The following is a 21,130-nucleotide window of genomic DNA, read 5'->3' as shown; positions in this document are numbered from 1 at the left end:
GAAAATGTTTTTTTTTAAGTTCCTGCGAACAGCTGAGTTTAACACTGAAGTTACATCTGTTGGGTAACTTTGGTTAATGGTGCATTTGTATTATAGCATGTTAGCCAACAGCAGCATCAACTTTGGTAATTATGTGGTACGGTTAAAATGGCGGTGGTGCTGCTTCTGGGTCCACTAATTGACTGGGATGGATAGGCCAGTGAAGGACCCTGCTTTCTGTCAGTCAGCCAATTTTCAATCCAATCTAGTACTCTACCCCCAACCCCCTGAGATCTCCCCTTCTGGCTCAGTCTTTTATGCAGCACCTTGTCAAATGTCACTGTTTTCACACAGTCGTCAGTCAAAGCATAAATATTTTTTCCCCGTTATATGGTTGCAGTGAGTTTTAAATATTGCTTTCAGGTACTAGCCAGACTTCCATAGTTTCTGTCTAGGATCACACATGACTTTGTTGTCGATCCACAAAGAAACCTCGTGTGTCAAATCGTTTTCTTGTTTCCAACCGAAATATCAACACATCCATGCAATTCTTGAGGAGTATGTGCTATGCTATTCTGATGTTGAATCACCAACTGTTCTCCTGCACAATCAAGTCTTAGACTTAGCCTGACTGAGAGGCTGCAGAATATTTCTTATGAGCCCCTGTTCAAGCAGTTTATGGTGTAACCAATTGTTTTTACTTCATGGTTGTCTAGATCTATCATTATTAATTTTGTCAATTGAAAATCTTTAAGCTCAGTCAAGGTTCATTCTCATTTAATGGTTACCTAATTAAACACCCTTGGAGCATGTGTCCTACAAGGAACAGAGTCCTGTAGTCAGCATCACAGTGCAGCCGTCTGGGAAGAGTGTCCTACAGTCAGCATCGCAGTGAAGCAGTCTGGGAACAGTATTGTGCAGTCATCATCGTAGTGAAGCAGTCTGGGAACAGTATTGTGCAGTCATCATCGTAGTGAAGCAGTCTGGGAACAGTATTCTGCAGTCAGCATCACAGAACAGCTGTCTGGGAACGGTATTCTGCAGTCAGCATCACGGTGCAGGAGTCCGGGAACAGTATTCTGCAGTCAGCACATAGTGAAGCAGTCTGGGATCACTGTTCAGCAGTCAGCATTGCAGTGAAACAGTCTGGGAACATTGCCGTGCAGTCAGCATTGCAGTGAAGCAGTCTGGGAACATTGCCGTGCAGTCAGCATTGCAGTGAAGCAGTCTGGGAACAGTGTCCTGCAGCCAGCATCGCAGTGCAGCAGTCCGGGAACAGTATTCTGCGGTCAACATCATCAGTCTGGGAACAGTGTCCTGCAGTCAACATCATAGTGAAGCAGTCTGGGACAGTGTCCTGCAGTCAGAATTGCAGTGACGCAGACTGAGAACAGTGTCCTGCAGTCAGCATCACAGTGAAGCAGTCCGAGAACAGTGTCTTGCAGTCAACATCATCGTGAAGCAGTCTGGGAACAGTGTCCTGTAGTCAGCATTACAGTGAAGCAGTCTGGGAACAGTGTCCTGAGGCCAGTTTCACAGTGAAGCAGTCTGGGAACCCTGTCCTGCAGTCAGCATCACAGTGAAGCAGTCTGAGAACAGTGTCATGCAGTCAGCATCACAGTGAAGCAGTCTGAGAACAGTGTCCTGCAGTCAGCATTGCCGTGAAGCGGTCTGGGAACAGTGTCTTGCAATCAGCATCGTAGTGAAGCAGTCTGGGAACAGGGTCCTGCAGTCAGCATTGCCGTGAAGCAGTCTGGGAACACTGTCCTGCAGTCCGTTTGTGTTTTAAAAAAACAGAGTAACAGCACAAGAAAATTGGCGGTGTTGCAAACCTCCAGCTACTGTGTAGATAACTCCAAGAATGAGGACCTACCCAGTTGGCTGCCCTGCATTTTTGGCATTAAATTAATTCTGTAAGCAGTACATTTGCCTCCTGCTATCGACCATTTGGAAATGTCAGTGCCTTTTATGTGGTACAACAGGGACTGGACAGCTTAGTTGGCTAGAGTGTGGTGTAGATTAACACCAACAGAATGGTTTCAGTCCCTGTACTGATTGAGGTAGTTCTGGGGCCTTCCTCCTTGCTTTGCCCCATTGTGATACTGTGGCATAAGGTACGATTAGCATCCCTTCGTCTATAAGGGCACAACATGAAGACAGAAGTAATGTAGTAAAATGTCCCAAAGTGTTTCACTGTAGAGTTATTAAAACCACTTTGATACTGAGCCACCTTTCAAGTTATCAGGACAGGTAAAAGTGGTAGGTTTTAAGTAGGGTCTTGAAAAAGAAGAGGAGCTGGAGGTGTTCTCTATCTCTAGCTGCTCAAGCCTTTTCAAGGTGCAAATAAAATGGCTCTTCTTGGACTCCTTCAAGTCTTGCAATGTAGCTCACCTTTTTATAAAGTGTAAGCATGCAGAAAGCATTCATAACAAAAATCACATGGATAATGTTTCTGGCATCATTGCTTTTGTGAGGGCCACGAAGAATCCAGCACCAGTTTCAAGGATACAAAGAAATAACATTTATTTACAATAACATATATACACAACAGCAGCAACCTCGCTTGCTGCTTACTCCTTCCTGCTGGTTCCAAACTGGCCAGCTTTATTTATACAGGGAGTCTGCAAATGATTTCTCCGCCACCCCCCCTCATTGGGGAAGCTCCTACTCCCACAGGATTGTGGGATTGTCATTAGTCCCCAGCCAATGGTAACCAGGCAGGTTATAACATCCCTCCCCCCCCCCCCCAAAAGTCCAAGGAATCCACCGAAGACCCTGGCGAAGGAGGGCATCGGACTCATTTTGCCGCAGGCCGGACACCATTTGCACGAGGCGCTGGATCGGGCGGCGTGTAACGAGATGGAGACCGGCGCTTCCGTGATGAACGGCGTAACGGTTGTACATCCACAGTCCGTGGGCCCGAGGATTCCCCCTCTGATGCGTCCTGTGTCTCCATCTCGGAGTCAGAGTCTGCTGCCTCTGTCATCTCAGCGTCTCTATCTCCGTGCGGTTCTGTAACGACCTGCGCAGGCTTTGAGTGAGGCACCAGAGGAAGATTGTGAGGACTACTTTCCATTGTCTCTGGTCTCTGCAGCTGTAGAAATGAGTTCCGGGGGCGGGGAATCTTTGGAAGGGATAGTCTTCTGGACCGAACGTGGTCTACATGTTTGCGCTGGAGACGACCCTGGGCTTGCACCTGGTAAGATATAGGGCCCGTTTGGCGAAAGATTACGCCAGGGACCCACTGGGCACCACCAGCAAAATTGCGAACCAACACTGGGTCACCGGGTGCAAACTGCCAAATCAGCCGTGCCGAGAAAAACTCTGTCCCTGCCGTTTTTGTGTGCAGCGTACTTTTGCGCCAATGTCCGGGAAAACCATACTACGGTGGGTGCGACGTCTCCGGCCCATTAGGAGTTCTGCGGGAGCTACCCCAGTCACCGCATGGGGGGTGGTCCTATACGAAAACAAAAAGCGAGCCAGTCTCGTGTCCATTGACCCGGAAGACTTCTGCTTCTTTAGGCCTCGTTTGAATGTCTGCACTACGCGCACCGTCAACCCATTTGAAGCCGGGTGGTAAGGAGCAGTGCGGATATGGCGTATGCCGTTCATCTTCATGAATCTCGCAAACTCCTCACTGGTGAATGGAGTGCCATTATCCGTGACCAGTACCTCGGGGAGGCCATGTGTATTAAAAGACAAACGCATCTTCTCAATTGTTGCGCAGGACGTTGGGCCTAGCTTCTTATGCACCTCTAGCCATTTAGACTGGGCGTCGAATAATAAAAGGAACATGGATCCTTGAAAAGGACCGGCGAAATCCGCATGCAAGCACGCCCAAAGCCACCCTGGCCATTCCCAGTGATGTAGGGGTACGGCCAGTGGAAGCTTCTGATGCTCCTGACAAATGGAGCAGTTTTGGGCCACCTTCTCAAATTCGGCGTCGAGGCCTGGCCACCAGACATAACTCCGGGCCAACATTTTCATTTTGGTCACACCTGGATGCCCATTGTGCAAGTCTCTTAGTATCAGCTCCTGTCCTTTTTCCGGGACAATCACACGCGTCCCCCACAAGAGGATGCCGTCTTCCATGCTGAATTCTGACAGCTTGGATGAAAATGCCCGCAACTCGCCTGGGAGCTGTCTATGTTGCCCACCATACAGGACTATGTGTCGAACCTTTGACAGGACTGGCTCCGTCTGAGTCCACTCACGGATCTGTGATGCCGTGACAGGCAAGGTGTCCATAAAATTTAGGGTTGCAACCACCTCACCGGTCGTGGGGGTCGACATGGGGCCGGTCGATAAAGGCAATCGGCTCAGTGCATAGGCATTCGCTATCTGCGTTCCTGGTTTGTGCTCCAGAGAATACTCGTATGCAGCGAGCAACAAAGCCCAGCGCTGGATCCGTGCGGAAGCAAAGGGCGGTATTGGCTTATCCTCTCTGAAAAGTCCCAGCAGAGGCTTATGATCAGTCACGATAGTGAAGTGGCGGCCTTGCACGTACTGGTGGAAACATTTCACCGCAAAGACCACTGCCAGGCACTCGTTCTCGATCTGCGCGTACTTTTTTTCCGCTGCAATCAATGTGCAGGAGGCGAAAGCTATCGGCCGCTCGGCCCCGTTCTCCATCTTGTGGGACAGGACGGCCCCAGTACCATACGGGGATGCATCACGTGACGAACAAAGGCTTTCCAGGATCATAGTGGGTTAGTAACCCAGACGACGACAATTGTTGTTTTAGCTGCCGGAAAGCGGTTTCTTGCGGCTGACCCCAAACCCAGGTGTGATTTTTCTTTAGCAGAAGATGCAACGGGGCCAGTGTAATTGCCAGATTGGGCAGCAACTTCCCATAATAGTTTACGAGGCCGAGAAAAGAACGAAGATGCGAAGTGTCAGTTGGGGCGGTGGCCTGTTGAATCGCGTGCACCTTCTCTGCGAAGAGGTGCAAACCTTCGCGGTCCACCCGATAACCCAGGTAGACTACTTTCTTCGCCTGAAAGACGCACTTTGTGCGACGTAAACGGACTCCAGCCTCTGAAAAGCGTCTTAGGACAGTCTCCAGATTTTCCAAATGTTCCTGCTCTGACGTCCCTGTGATCAAAACGCCATCTAAGTAGACAGCGACACGCGGTAAACCTCTCAAAATGCCCTCCATAACGCGTTGAAAAATAGCACAGGCAGAAGATACTCCAAAGGGCAAATGTGTATATTCATACAGGCCCCGGTGTGTATTAATCGTTACATATGGTCGGGGGGCAGGGTCCAGCTCCAACTGTAAGCTTTGCGTAGAGATCCTCTATGCGAGGCATTGGATATCAGTCGAGTCGGGAAGCCGTATTCACTGGGTTTATAGTCGCCGCACAAGCAAACTGTGGCATCTGGCTTCATTACAGGTACAATTGGTGCTGCCCAGTCAGCGAAACGGACAGGCCTGATAATACCCAAAGTTTCCAAACGGGTGAGCTCCCCTTCTACCTTCTCGAGCAAGGCGTAAGGCACTGGGCGCATCCGGAAATAGCGCGGCGTGGCTCCTGGTTTGATTTGGATACGGGCTACGGCCCCTTTTATTTTCCCCAAACCGGGCTGAAATACAACTGGCTATCGTCCTAGCACCTCAGTCAACCCTCCAGAAACTGTTTGGAGGATGTGCTGCCATTGCAAGCGCAAATGGCGCAACCAGTCCCGACCCAACAGGCTGGGCCCATGGCCGCGCACCACGATAAGTGGGAAACACCCCTCATGGCGTCCGTAAACAACGGGGGTCATCGTAGTTCCTGCAATGGCCAATGGTTCCCCCGTGTAGGTGGCCAACCTGGCCTGTGTGTCGGTTAATATAAGGGTCTGTATACCCTGCTTGATGCGGTCGAATGTCCTCTGGGCAATCACTGAGACCGCTGCGCCAGTGTCCAACTCCATCTCAAGCGGGTGACCATTGACCCGTACTGTCACCTTAATGGGGGCCACACGGGGAGCTGCCACACAATGCAGCTGCAGGCAGTCGTCCCCCATCTCCACGTCCTCAGGAGTAGTCGCCGCAGGTTCATCCACATGGAAGGTACAGCCCCTGGGCTGGTCCCAGTTTCGATCGGAACGACGGCGCCCCCAGGACCGTCGTCCGTGACGGGGTTGGTGCCTACAAGTCTGACACGGACATGGCTCCTCATCCATTGGTTCTGGAGATGGCTCCCTTCGGGGAGGAATGTCCGACGGCCACTGGCGTCGATCCGGACGTCGTCTCGCCCAAGGTACCGCAGGAGTGCGGGGGGACGTTTTCGGACAGAAGGGGTTGCGCCCCAAGGCATGCACTTCCATTCCCTGTATCTCCTGCATTCCTCGTTCTGCGCTCTCTCGGGACAATACTATTTGAATGGCCTGTTGAAAAGTCAATGTTGGCTGAGCTAACAACTTTCTCTGGGTGGCCGCATTGTTAATACCGCAAACCAAACGGTCGCGTAACATTTCTGACAAGGTCTCACCATAGTCACAGTACTCCGCAATCCTGCGTAGCCTGGATAGAAAGTCGGCAAGGGATTCGCCTGGGGTCCTCTCAGCGGTATTAAACCGGTAACGGACTATCGTGGACGGGGTTGGGTTAAAATGCTGCCCCACTAAATTCACAAGTTCATCAAACATTTTGGTGTCCAGCGCAGCTGGGTACGTAAGGCTCCTAATCACCCCAAACGTATGCCAGCCGCAGGCGCTGAGCAATATGCCACTCGTTTTTGGTGATATTGTTTGCCCGGAAATAGTAACGCATCCATTGTGTGTACTGGTTCCAGCTTTCCAGCGCAGCATCAAAAACATCCAAACGTCCGTACAGAGGCATGGTATAATAGAAAACAACTTCCAACCTGTATCCAACAAAAATCCAGGGAGGTGGCTTCAGCAGTGTAGACAGCTATTCACTTTAACCCTCGTCGCCAGTTTTGTGGGGGCCACAAAGAATCCAGCACGAGTTTCAAGGATACAAAGAAATAAAATTTATTTACAATAACATATATACACACACACAACAGCAGCAGCAACCTCGCTTGCTGCTTACTCCTTCCTGCTGGTTCCAAACTGGCCAGCTTTATTTATACAGGGAGTCTGCTAATGATTTCTCCGCCCTCATTGGAGAAGCTCATACTCCCACAGGATTGTGGGATTGTCATTAGTCCCCAGCCAATGGTAAGCAGGCAGGTTATAACAATTGCCCAAAGCAAAGTTGTCCCATAATTCCACATTTCCTCCAACATCTCCAGAATTTAATTAAGTGAATTACAGAGATGGCAGTGCACTTGTTTTCATTGGAGCAAAGGTGATTAAGAAGGCATTGTACAGACCGTGATAATTATTCTGAAAAGCTGACATGGTCTCTGTTTTAATCACCAACTGTAAAAATGTATTGCAGTTTTACAACCCTTTGTGTAAAAATGTTTCTCTTGTCCTCCATCCTAAGAGCTTGCATCTAATTTTGTCTCCATGTTCCCTTGTTTAGATCCCTCAATCATTAAGTATGTTTCTCTATCTAATGTGTCCCATCCCTTCACTTCATAATTTTAAGCACTTTTTAAATTTATTCAAGAATGTGAGCTTCACTGGCTGGGCCGGTATTCTTTCCCTAATTGCCCTCGGGATGATGGTGGCGAGCTGCCTTCTTAAACCACAGTCCATGTGGTGTAGGTACACCTGCAGAACTGTTAGGGAGGGAGTTCCAGGATTTTTACCCAGCCACAATGAAGGAACGGCGATATATTTCCAAGGCAGAATGGTGAGTGGTTGAGAGGGGAATTTTCAGGCAGTGATGTTCTCAAGTATCTGCTGCCCATCCTTCTAGAGAATGATGGTCATGGGTTTGGAAGGAATTGTGTAAGGAGCAGTGGAGGCCGGAGAGAGAGTGAACCTGGTGGAGAGCGGCGGGGGCACTTTAAAAACAGTGCAGCAAGGGCCAGAGGCACAGAGCACCGGAAGCCAGAGAGAGAGCGAACCTGCTAGGAAGCAGCTGATTGGAGCGGCAGGGAATCTTTAAAAATAGCAGCGCCGCAAACCTTCACTGAATCCAGAGACAGAACTCCTGAGGTGATGTCAAGATTCAGAACATGACACAGGACAAGAGGAAGCAGCAGATTGGGTGAGTACGTTCGAGTGACTCAGACTTGGCTGGTAAAGAACTACCATTAGGAACTGACCCTAAATAATAGTAAATTAGGAAAGTATAATAACAGATTAACTGAGAAGCACCAGGGATAAGTAAATGTCAGAGCTATAATACAAGGGCAAGTAAGTCAAAGTGGAATTAGACAAGGAGACTAAGTTAAGGTAGGAGGAGTAACTTTTAAGACTAAGTAATTAGAAAAGTTAGCAAGTAAGACAAAGTACATTTAAGTCTAAGACATGGAAGGTGAGCTCGGTCGAGTGGAAAGTGTGGCCTGTCATAGTGGGAAGTCATGGACCATACCAGCATCCTAAATGACCACATGTGCAGGAATTGCTCCCAACTGCAGGAACCGGAGCTTCAGGTTTTGGCAGTTGAGTGGCACCTGGAGACACTGGCGCATCCACGAGGCTGAGGGTTTCGTGGATAGTATGTTTAAAGAGGTGCCCAAGGGATTGAAGGAAAGAAGTGTGACCACCCAGACAGCCCAAGAGAAGCAGGCAGGTAGTACAGGAGTCCCTTGGGATCCCGCTCTTAAATCGGTTTTCCGTTTTGGAACCTGTTTCCTTCGGACATGCGCAGTCAAAGCCAAGCTCCTGGCACCACAAGCGGCCTGACTGTACAGGAGGGTAGGAAGAAGGAAGGGGAGCAATAGCGATAGGGCATTCATTAGTTAGGGGAACAGACACGTGTTTATGCGCCACAGGCGTGACTCCAGAATGGTGTTTTGCCTCACTGGGGCTAGGTCAGGGATGTCACTGAATGGCTGAACGGAATCCTAAAGGAGGAGGGTGATAGGTCAACGGTCGAGATTGTGGACAGGCTTTGGGGAGTTGGAAGGTGAGTTACTCGCTGCAGGATTCCTCGTCTCTGATCTTGTAACCACAGTTTCTGGTCAGTGGTAAGCACGGGATGTTGATAGTGGGGGATTCAGTGGTGTTAATGCCATTGAATGTCAAGAGGCGATAGTTAGATCCTTTCTTGTTGGAGATGGTCATTGTCTGGCAGTTGTATGTTGTGAATGTAAGTTGTCAGCCCAAGCCTGGGTATTGTCCAGGTCTTGTTGCACTTAGACATGGGCTGCTTCAGTATCTGAGGAGTTGCGAATGGTGCTGAGCATGGTGCAATCACCAGCGACCATCCCCACTTCTTTTTTTTAAAAATATATTTATTAAAGTTTTTTAACACCATTTTTCTCCCTTACAAACAATAACCCCCCCCCCCCGTAACAAAAAAAAAACAAGAAATCGCGCAGAGCAAGATATATACATGGCAAAATGATATATTTACACAGCTTTGTACACTGGCCCTCACCTGTACGTGCCAGTTTCCTCAACCCTTCATGTTATCTCTTGCTCATCCACCCTCCCAGGCAGTCCCCCCTCTCCCGCCCCCTCCCAGGACGTCCCGTCTCCCCCAAGGTTGCTGCTGACCGACCTTCCTCTAACGCTCCGCGAGATAGTCTAGGAACGGTTGCCACCGCCTGTAAAACTCCTGCGCAGACCCTCTCAAGGCAAACTTAATCCTCTCCAACTTTATGAACCCAGCCATATCATTTAGCCAGGCCTCCAGGCTGGGGGGCTTCGCCTCCTTCCACATTAGCAAGATCCTTCGCCGGGCTACTAGGGACGCAAAGGCCAGAATTCCGGCCTCTTTCGCCTCCTGCACTCCCGGTTCGTCCACTACTCCAAATATTGCTAGCCCCCAGCTTGGCTTGACCCGGACTTTCACCACCTGAGATATTGCTCCCGCCACTCCTCTCCAGAACCCCTCCAGTGCCGGGCATGACCAAAACATATGGACATGGTTCGCCGGGCTCCCTGAGCACCTTCCACATCTGTCCTCTACCCCAAAGAACCTACTCAACCTCGCCCCCGTCAAGTGCGCTCTGTGGACCACCTTAAATTGTATCAGGCTGAGCCTGGCACACGAGGAGGAGGAATTAACCCTACCAAGGGCATCAACTCACAGACCTTCCTCGATCTCCTCCCCCAACTCATCCTCCCATTTACCCTTCAACTCTTCTACCAGCGCTTCCCCCTCTTTCAACTCCCGGTGTATTTCCGACACCTTGCCCTCCCCGACCCATGCACCCGAGATCACCCTATCTTGAACTTCTTGTGACCATCCCCACTTCTGATCTTATGATGGAAGGAAGGTCATTGATGAAGCAGCTGAAGATGGTTGGGCTTTGGATATCTATGAAATCACTATAATCTCACTTGTTCTGGAAACAGCAGCCTAGTTATTCGAATATTTTAATATATTTGTACTTTGTGCTAGACAACATCTGAGTGGCTCCCTCTCTGTGAGGAGCCCAAAGCTGAAAACACGACTCCATTTGTTGCTTTATTAATGTTTTATATAAATTAATCACTACCAGTTAATTGAATGGTTAGCATGGTTGCTTCACAGCTCCAGGGTCCCAGGTTCGATTTCCGGCTTGGGTCATTGCCTGTGCGGAGTCTGCATGTTATAAAACAAATGATATAACTTTACAAATGATACTCTGTGTTTAATGGTTTAAATGCATATAAAGACCAGGGGCATCATTCTCCGACCCGTTGGCCGCCGTGAATCCCGCCCCAGCCGAAGTCTCCGGTACCGGAGATTGGGCGGGGGCAGGAATCGGGCCGCGCCGGTTGGCGGGACCCCCCCCATTCAATTCTCCGGCCCGGATGGGCCGAAGTCCCGCCCAGAAATTGCCTGTCCCGCTGGCGTAAATCAAACCTGGTATTTACCGGCGGGACCAGGCGGCTTGGGCAGGCTCCGGGGTCCTGGGGGGGGCGCGGGGCGATCTGACCCCAGGGGGTGCCCCCACGGTGGCCTGGCCCGCGATCGGGGCCCACCGATCCGCGGGCGGGCCTGTGCCGTGGGGGCACTCTTTCCCTTCCGCCTCCGCTACGGCCTCCACCATGGCGGAGGCGGAAGAGACTCTCCCCACTGCGCATGCACGGGAAACTTTCAGCGGCCGCTGACGCTCCCGCGCATGCGCCGGGAAACTGTCAGCGGCCGCTGACGCTCCCGCGCATGCGCGCATTTCCGCGCCAGCTGGCGGGGCAACAAACGCCATTTCCGCCAGCTGGCGGGGCGGAAATCCCTCCGGCGTCGGCCTAGCCCCTCAATGTTGGGGCTAGGCCGCCAAAGATGCGGAGCATTCCGCACCTTTGGGCCGGCGCGATGCCCGTCTGATTGGCGCCGTTTCTGGCGCCAGTCGGTGGACATCGCGCCGTTGGGGGAGAATTTCGCCCCAGTGTCATGCCATGGTGAAGTAAAGTTCATCTCACTAATATAGACCAGTAAGACCCACGTAAATTTCACTTCAATTCATGTTCATGAGTTGTAATTAGTCAAACCTGTTCTTCAAGATATTTATTTATTTTTTGCTGCAGTTGAAGTAAATAATACACTTGCAAATTTTAAGAATAACTATGCATTCCCTTCCTATCCTCTCTATGTTTTTTATTCAAGAGTTGGCTTGAAATATGCTTGATCAGCCGGATTCTCCGTTGGCGTGATCCTCTGCCCCAATGGCGTGAGGTTGCTCACAATGGAAAACCCCATTGGCCTGCTGCGGGAACGGAGAATCCCCTGCCGGCGGGATGGAGAATCCCGCCCGATGTCTGCGTATGTGAAATTAAAAGCTAGCCCAACCAGAAATGACTGGCTTGTGTTTCAAGACAATATTTTATTGATTAAGTATCATTCGTGAGTAGACAGCTGAAAGGTATGCTGCACGAACACCAGAATGTCCATGCCACCGAGGAAGAGGAAGACAATCCTGCTAGCTATGTTGTTGCCAGAGCCATACTTCAAGGTTTAATAGAATCCAGGCAAGTGATCTTCTGAGGAAGATGTTTGAAAGATTGTGACAGGTGCATGGAAAGAAGTACAGGAAAGTGCTGGCAGTAATTCAGTTACTGTTAAGTCAATGCATTGGCTATCAGTCTTGCAGATCTGATATTTGTAACGGTGAATGATTAGTGCCTTAGATTTCTGTCTGTTGGTGAAGTCATTATGTATATTTGTCTTGCAGACCGACTACTTCCACCTGTTTGTTTGTGTGGCCATTGTAGTGATTTACGGGGATGACGTGATTGAACAGCAGTTAGCAACAGACCAGATGCTCCTTCATTTCAGCAACCTGGCCATGCATATGAGTGGGGAGATTGTCCTAAGGAAGGTAGGAACTAGTAGAAATATTTCTGCTTACATTCAATCATAATTTATATATGTTTTGAAATGCAATAGATTATGTTTAGCACACTGTTTAGGTACTTGAAAATTCCTCTCAATATAATGAAAGTTTGTGAAAAATTGAGGGGCCTATTAATGGATTGTTCAGGATCCATTATACTGCTGTGTTATTAATGCAATGATGGATTGTTTGTTTTGTTCCTTTACAACATAAATTGCTTGTGTTGGGAAAACAAAGCTACTTTCATGTTATTTATATTTGTATTGGTAATAATTATAAATAAGGTATAGTTTTAAGTGAGTTTAATTTAATGTTTCTGTGGCTGGAAGGGTAAAACCTATATAGTTAGATTCATGCTGGACAAAGGCATTTGCATGTGTTGGGGTTGGCTTCAATTCCAACTGTGATTCTATTCCCCTTAGAGATAGAGAGGGCTACGGCGTAAAGAGTAAATAAATCAGCAGGGGTTGCTTAGCAACTGGGGCCTTGTAAGCTTGAAAAGCTTTCAAGTTTTAGTTTAGCTGAATTTGATTGCAGTTGGCGATAAGTAGTGAGAGAGAAGGCTGCCCACTCAGCTCTGCTGGAAGCAGTTGGTTTTAGAAGGCTAAAGAGGAAATATCTATTTGAGCCTTGCTAGAAAAAAAAAACATGCTACAAAGTGATGGTTAAGCAAACAGATGCCGGAAATCTGAAGTGCACTTAGTTAAGGAAACTGGAGTAATGAAGAAATGTTTCCAAAAAGTCTGGCATTAAAGGAACAGAGGAACCTGGGAACCAGAACAAATGACTGTTCACTGAAGACACAGAGATTTGAAAAGGCTTGGATCATGAGAGGCCAAAAAGATATCTGCAATAGCGCTAGGGTTTGTGAGAAATTACTACAGTTTGGAAGGCATTATTTGAAATAATTGTGGACCCTCTTGTATAAGCCTTTAAGACAAAGAAGACCTGAAGGAAGAGGTGTTAAACCTGAAAGCCAAAGTTTGATGGAAGCAGCGGAGGGGAAGAATGATTTTAAAAGAAGATTTGAAAGTGTGATCCTATTTGACTTCAGCTGACGAGGATGTGCTGAGCAGCCGCACATCAGGTGGCTCTCCTCTGATGGACAGAATAATAGGCACTTTTAGTCACATTTGACTCACAAAAACATCCCGTCACCCTTAGCAACAAGAATTACAGAAAGGATGCCAGGAAGCAGCAGCTCAAGAGGCCACAGAGATACAAAGAAACAGCGGCAAGGGACAAAGCGTGTCAGCGGACCCCCGAGGCGAGGGGTCCCCGGCCACCCCCGAGAGAGGGAGATGAGAAATCCAAAAAACAAGCCCCCTCCCTCAACCAGGTGATGGATGGAAGGCGTTCCTCCCCAGGGAACTGAAGGAGATGAGAAATGACATTAAGGCCGAAATGAAGGCGGAAAGTGTGACTTTTTGAAAGCGGAATTTTAAATCATTTGTGTGGAAGCCGGCCTTCAGTAGGACTAGGTGGCTCACGGAATAAGAATCACCTTGGGAGATTTTGAGTAGTCCAGAGACACTTGTGGCAGAGAGGAGTGTGCCTTACCACAGTCATCTTGTGTGTTTATAGGCACTTAGTGTGTTAATGAAACCATTGTACCTTAAGATGTACTTTGTAATCTGTGGGAACGACCCATTGGCCATGCCGCGCCTGAAAAGCTGTTCACTGTGGGGCAGGGTGGGCGATAAAAGCCAGGAGACCCCGCCCCCGGGATCTACCCACTCGCAAAGCCTCACGGGATTGCATTGGATCTGCGATGTAAATCCCGCCCATTCACTTTTTGGCAAATCTGCATATTAGAGCGAGACAGTTATCTCACTCTAATGTGAAGATTCCTGCGGTATCTGAGGCTTTCGGATTCATCCCCTTTGCCTCAGAGACCTCAGGAGAGCACCGTTAAGCACTGGTCCCCACAAATGGGGGCCAGTCAGAACTGCACTTGTGAGGATCTCCCAGGGATTGGAGGCCCCCAGCTGCATGTCCTTTGGGCAGGTTGGTGCCCTGGCACCTTGAAAGTGCCAGCCTGACACCTTGCCACCTGAGTGCCAGCCCAGCATTTCCAAGGTGTCCAGGTGGCTTGGGTAATGTCAGGTTCACAGGTTGGCACTACCAAGGTCCCACGTTGTCATTTTTGTCATGCGATTGGGCCTGGGTGCCCTGCGTGGGTGTTGGGGGGGGCGGGGCGGAGGTCGGCGATCGCTTTGGGGGCCTCGGAGCTTGGGACACCATTTATGCCGTCCCAATCTCTTGCTAGACTGGGGATTTCCAGCAAGCTGAGCTCCCCAGTGGACAAAATGAGGCTATATGTGGCTTTGGCTGTGCGTTCCCCACTGAGGCCCTTTGGACAATGCGAATTGCATTGAATAGCCATGTGTTTTTCGGCACTGTGAGTGCCAGGAAACACGCAGCTAACCGCACTCGCTGTGGGACTTTGTTCCCATTTGGTTGAATCGAACCCTGTTTGTAATTGTTAAGCAAAGGAGGCTAAAGGAGTATTGTATCCTAACTAATTTTTTCATGTTCAAGGTTTTTTTTCTTGCTGTTAAAACTAATTAGCAGTCCTGTGACTGATTCCCCATGTTTTATTTTAAAAAGTGACAGCCCTTTGACCCAGGGTTCTATTCTGGGGTCTTCCCATCCTGTTATAACATCAGGTGGGATCATACCACTTGCAACCACCCCCTTTACACAAGGAAAACAAGCAATATTAACAATGCCTTACTGATAATGCCTTGTTCACTGTTCTGTAACCAGAATTCACAGAAACCATTTTGGTGACAGAATTATAAATACGAATTACAAAATAATTGTAGATATCTTTTTCAGGTATTACATGTGAACACAGTGATGCTTTGAAATTATGCTGGTGTCTTTGTTCTGTTCTTTTATTACTGTGTAATGATGTTGAAGATTAATTTTTTTTTTTTTTTTTGAATGGTCGCAAGTTTTTTTTTCTACGTAGCTGTATCGTACACGCCAGAGTGCATCATTTTAGAACTCTGTTCTCTGCAGTGGGAAAAGTAACAGTTATCAAATTGCAATAATCACATTTTCGTAAATGTAAGTGCTGTGAACCATCTGTGCAGATGTTTAATTTCCTTTCATTTAGCTATGATATTCACAATGCATAGAAAGTGAAATTAAGTGTGTTTAGCAAATATATTCTTATTAAAAGTGTTGTGAGTTGAATCATCTGTTTCTTTTATAAGCCTATAAAATGAGCAGGTTAAAATTACATCGACCAAAAATGTCAGTTTTACTTTTCTTTGATTCAATTCTGAAGCATGTAGGCCAAACCAATAATCTATTACATTTAGTTTAATTGTAATATTAAAAGAATTTATCCAGTTTTCCCTGATTTCATAGTATATTTGCTTTGATCCACAAGGGATATCCATTTACCAAGCTACCCTAGTTTCCAGATGTGTTTCCTTTTATTGGGTGTAGTCCTTAATGTTTATCCAAAGTATCAAATAAAATGTTAAACCTGCACTCTCGGCTGTTGACCATGACCAGCTTTTCTCAACATTGGAATCTGTGAATCATTTGGACTCCAGTGTTATGAAATGTGCGTATTGATGCACACATGAGGAGCCGCCACACAAAAGGGAATATGAGTCATGAAGCATTATTTTGGCCAGAGAGTAGTGGGGCTGGGAGAGGAAAACCCAGAACAAGCAAAATATACATTTAAACAGTGACAAGTAAAGTAATTCATGCGCTTGACTATATAGGTCCTCTTAATACATCTCGTACAGTAATTTCGGACCAGGTTGATACTTCATGTTCCTCATAAGTAGAATTTCCAGTAGCAACTGAATTAATGGAAGATGTGGTGAGTAAAGGCCAAAACACAATCTAAAGGAAGGAGAAGTGAACCTGAGGGTACATTCATCAGAACTGCACTCTGCCACGGTGGCACAGTGGTTAACACTGCTGCTTCACGCCACCGAGGACCCAAGTTCAACCCAAGCCCGGGTCACTGTCTATGTGGAGTTTGCACATTCTCCTGGTGTCTGCGTGGGTCTCACCCCCACAACCCAAAGATGTACAGGGTAGGTGGATTGGCCACGTTAAATTGTCCCTTAATTGGAAACATTTTTTTTTTAAACTGCACTCTGGCAACTCCTAGGTTTCAGCAGAGTCTGTAACAGTGCCAGCTACACTCTCTGCTGGAAAAAAACACAATAGGAATAGGAGCAGGACATTCAGGTCCTGAGCCTTTTCTGCTATTCGGAACACAATAGACTCAATTGCATCTTTCCGAACAAAAATCTGCCAAGCTCAGTCGAAGAATTTGCTTGATCCAGCTTCCACAGCCTTTTGAGAAAATAATTCCTGATTAGCACTGTCCTTTGCCTGAAAAAGCCATTCCTAATTTTACTTCTAAATGTCCTAGCTGTCTCTAATTTTCAGACTATGCCCCTTTGTTCTGGATTTCCCTTGGAGAAGATATTGTTTCTCTATACTAAAGCTAAGAAAAGCTTAAAGAATAACGTTTGAGGGCGGCATGGTGGTGCAGAGGTTAACACTGCAGCCCGATGACACCAAGGACTCCGGTTCGATCCCGGCCCGGGTCACTCCGTGTGGAGTTCGCACATTTTCCCCGAGGAGGAATTCCATGAGGAATTTCACCCTCACAATCCCAAGATGAGCAGATTAGGTGGATTGATCATTTTAAATTGCCCCATAATTGGAAAAAAATAAAGAATTGGGTACTTTAAATTTATTTGGAATTTTTTTTAAAGGATTAACTTTTGTATGAGTGATACTATTTCTTCCAATTTAGATATGATGCCTTTTGTATTTAGGCCTTAACCTGGGTTTGAAAGCTGTTTATGTCCATTTATTTTAAGGACCAAAAGATTTTTATAGTTTGAGTATTACTTGTAACTAACTGAGTTAAAAGGAAATATTTATAATTACAGTGATCTGGTGGTGTCCTAGATTGACAACGTGGCAGCACCCTATTTTTTAGATATAGTTAGTGCTTAGTTTCTATATATTTATTTGGGAATGTAATTTAGCAGACTAGTTTTCCACTTTTGCTTGTCAACCCTGGATGTGTTTTGTGTTTATTTCAATGGATGCAAAATTGCTGAGTGCGAAGTGCAATAGCAGAAAAACCCAAGCCAATGTTTCTACAATTGCTGTGTCTGCACATTGTCTGCAATATTTGTGTGGAAGTGTTGAACTGGATGTGGTTATTGAGGTGAGACGTCTTGTTTTTAAATTATCAAAATATGCACAGGCTGTACAGTAAATGTTAAATTGAGCTTTTCCTTGAAAATAATTGTGGTTTTGGCAAAACAATCTTGGCTTTCTTTTGTGCCAATATTGTTTAGGTATTGGTGAATTAAGCTTAACTTTAGCGCTGATTAGCTGTGCTGAATTATACTGCCATTTGATTTCATTAGTCATCAGTGTTGTCAAAAGAAGACCACTTGAACTAAAATAAAATTGACAAGTATTTGTAGAATTACATAACTGCTACTATCCTGATTTTGTTTTCGGGTGCAGCAATATTAGGCAAAATAATATAGATGATGGCTGGGATTTTCCAATCCCAAAGCCAGTGTGCCACTGGCTGGCCTGTCAGATTTTCTGGTCCACTTGTGACGATTCCCGGCATAGGCGGGACTGAAAAATCCCTGCTAATGTGTGTGATTGTGGATACAGATTACGTTAAAATTAATTTTACTGTTATGTTTTTGCTCCTTCACAGTACTGTGTTGAGTAATTCATCCAAGCAAAAACACTCATTGTGTCGCAAGCAGAGTTTATGTTTTTGTGTAAGCAACAGTAAAAGCAAAACTTAAAATAATACATTGTGACAAAAATGAAGGACAATTTAAGAGTTGGAGAAGTTTTACTGTCACCTGGTGGTGGGCTTGCAGGTGGGGAGCTCTGTAAAATTCCATGAGTGGCCTTCCCGCAGCCCTACCCCGGCTCCTGGCCTGTTCACAATTTTATATAGTGGAGGCTGAGGTTCCCGAGTCGCCAATTTTGAGGCTGGCAGGAGGAGTTTAGGGGCAGGGTAAGCTCGACAGATCACCCTGCTTGGTCCCCAACTGGGAAGCGAGAGTGCCTCCTTCAAGGGCCTCCTTTCCACATCAGGCACCCCAGCTCTACCCCCACCACACCCCACTCCCCTGACATCTCTATCAAGTCCCTCCCCCTCATATATAACATGGGCGGGATTCTCCGACCCCCTACGGGTCGGAGAATCGCTGGGGGGGGGGGGGCGCGGCGTGAATCCCACCCCCGCCAGCCGCCGAATTCTCCGGCACCTAAAATTTGGTGGGGGCGGGAATCGTGCTGCGCCGGTCGGTGGGCCCCCTCCGGCGATTCTCTAGCCCGCGATGGGCCGAAGTCCCGCTGCTGTAATGCCGCTCCTGCCGGCGTGAATCAAACCACCTACCCTCCCGGCAGGGCTGACGGCGCGGGCGGGCTCCGGGGGTCCTGGGGTGGGGGGGGGGGGGGCGGGGTGATCTGGCCTTGGGGGGTGCCCCCACGGTGGCCTGGCCCGCGATCGGGGCCCACCGATCCGCGGACGGGCCTGTGCCGTGGGGGCCTTTTCCTTCCGCCTCGGCCATAGCCTCCGCGATGGCCGACGCGGAAGTGACCCCCCACCGCACATGCTCGGGGTTGACGTCAGCAGCCGCTGACACTCCCGCGCATGCGCGGACTTCCGCCGGCTGGCGAAGTCCCTTCAGCCCCGGCTGGCATGGCGCCAAACGCCTTTCCCTCCGGTCGACGGCGCGCCAACCACTCTGGCGCGGGCCTAGCCACTCAAGGTGAGGGCTTGGCCCCTAAAGGTGCGGAGAAATCCGCACCTTTGGGGTGGCCCGATGCCGGAGTGGTTCCCACCACTCCATCCCGCCGGGACCCGCCGCCCCACCGGGTAGGGGAGAATCCTGGCCCTGGTCTGTACTACGAGGAATGCTTGTAGTCCCAGTCCTGGCCACTGCTGTCGTTGGCACTGCTGCGACAACACAGCTGCCAGCCAATCATTGCCAGATTGGCTGGCAACTCTCTGAGGCAGGACAGGTTTAAGTCCCGTTTACAACCAATTGCTGTGGGATTTCAGTGATTGGTGGGGAAGCAATGGCTGGTGGCTTTTCGGGTAGGAGGGTGGGAAACCCCGCCAACTGAAAAATCCTGCCCGTTGTTTCTTTAACTCCATCACAATAATTAAGAGATTAAAACACTTTCGCTCACTTTTCTTGCGCCAAATGTTGAAAAGAGGGCCAGTGCTGTTGATTTTGGATGTAAACATTCTGCGAGATTTGTTAAGATATGTGTTTGGCAGCATTTCATTTTAACAACCTGTTGTTTAAACCTCTTTGGCCCCTGTTGTTTTTCTGGACAGTACAGTATTTCTCAATTTGACTGGTTCTACTTGGAAGGTCTTAAGCCTTTGGGAAGGGATAGGACAGGTAATTCTGGTGGGTGGTAAGAAAGGAAAGAGTACATGATTTAGCATTGTAGTCACGATTATCTGTTATTTTCTTCTTACCTGAAGAGAGAGTTAGGTTTTTGCAGTTGTTTATTAAACTTGTACTGTATTATTGCTACTTTTTATTTATTCTTTTACTGTTTAATAGTTTTTGGCTGTTAACATGAATGTGCGGAGGCTTTTAAATGTGATCATGATGCCCTCGGTGGAGGTAGTGGCGGCTATGGACGCGGCGGAGAAGGCCTTTGGTCGGGTGGAGTGGGAGTATCTCTGGGAGGTGCTTGGGAGGTTTGGGTTTGGGGAATGGTTCATAAGATGGGTCAGGCTGCTATATAGGGCCCCAGTGGCGAGTGTGGCTACGAACCGGCGGAGGTCGGAGTACTTTAGGTTGTACCGCGGAACGAGGCAGTGGTGTCCCTTACCTCCCTTGTTGTTTGCATTGGCAATTGAGCCGCTGGCCATGGCACTGAGGGTGTCTAGGAACTGGAGGGGATTGGTCCCGGGGGGGGGGGGGGGGGGGGGGACACTGGGTGTCGTTATATGCTGATGACCTGTTGTTATATGTTGCAGACCCAGTGGAGGGGATGGCGGAGGTTATGCGGATCCTTAGGGAGTTTGGGGGCTTCTCGGACTATCAGCACAACGTGGGGAAGAGTGAGCTCTTTGTGGTGCATGCAGGGGACCAGGGAAGGGGGATAGACGAGCTACTGCTGAAGAGGGCGGAGAGGAGCTTCCGATACCTGGGGATCCAGGTAGCTAGGAGCTGGGGGGCCCTGCACAAGCTCAATTTGACAAGGTTGGTGGAGCAAATGGAGGAGGACTTCAAGAGTTGGGATATACTGCCACTCTCCCTGGCGGGTAGGGTGCAGTCGGTCAAGATGACTGTCCTCCCGAGGTTCCTGTTTGTGTTCCAGTGCCTGCCCATCCTAATCCCCAAGGCTTTTTTTAAACGGGTAAGCAGGAGTATTATGGGATTCGTATGGGCGAATAAGACTCCAAGGGTGAAGAGGGTGTTTTTGGAGCGTAGCAGGGACAGGGGAGAGGAGGGGGGGGGGGGGGAGGGGGCGGGGGCTGGCGCTGCCAAATCTGTGGCTATTATTGGGCAACTATTGTGGCGATGATCCGTAAGTGGGTAATGGAGGGAGAGGGGGCGGCGTGGAAGAGGCTAGAGGTGGCGTCTTGTGTGGGTACGAGTCTGGGGGCGCTGGTGACGGCACCGTTGCCGCTTCCATCGACAAGGTACACTACGGGTCCGGTGGTGGCGGCGACTCTGAAGATCTGGGGTCAGTGGAGGTGACTTAGGGGCAAGGTGGGGGCCTTGGTCTGGTCCCCGATACGA

General features: G+C 48.6%; 1 protein-coding gene across 5 annotated transcripts in view; it reads left to right on the top strand.

The window, feature by feature from the left end:
• The window catches only part of tbc1d16 (TBC1 domain family, member 16), a 143,870-nt gene that overhangs the window by 97,574 nt on the left and 25,166 nt on the right, over nucleotides 1-21,130 (top strand). For 4 of the 5 annotated variants that reach the window (XM_072483498.1, XM_072483494.1, XM_072483496.1 and 1 more), the window contains one exon: nucleotides 12,156-12,302. In XM_072483498.1, the coding sequence (XP_072339599.1) occupies nucleotides 12,156-12,302 (147 nt within the window). Of the gene's footprint in view, nucleotides 1-12,155; nucleotides 12,303-15,277; nucleotides 15,393-21,130 lie in introns of all 5 variants that reach the window. The other variant, XM_072483497.1, reaches the window with a different exon arrangement.

Source organism: Scyliorhinus torazame, chromosome 18, assembly GCF_047496885.1.
Source record: "Scyliorhinus torazame isolate Kashiwa2021f chromosome 18, sScyTor2.1, whole genome shotgun sequence".
In the NCBI taxonomy this organism is placed as follows: domain Eukaryota; kingdom Metazoa; phylum Chordata; class Chondrichthyes; order Carcharhiniformes; family Scyliorhinidae; genus Scyliorhinus; species Scyliorhinus torazame.
This window is presented reverse-complemented; position numbering and strand designations above follow the sequence as displayed.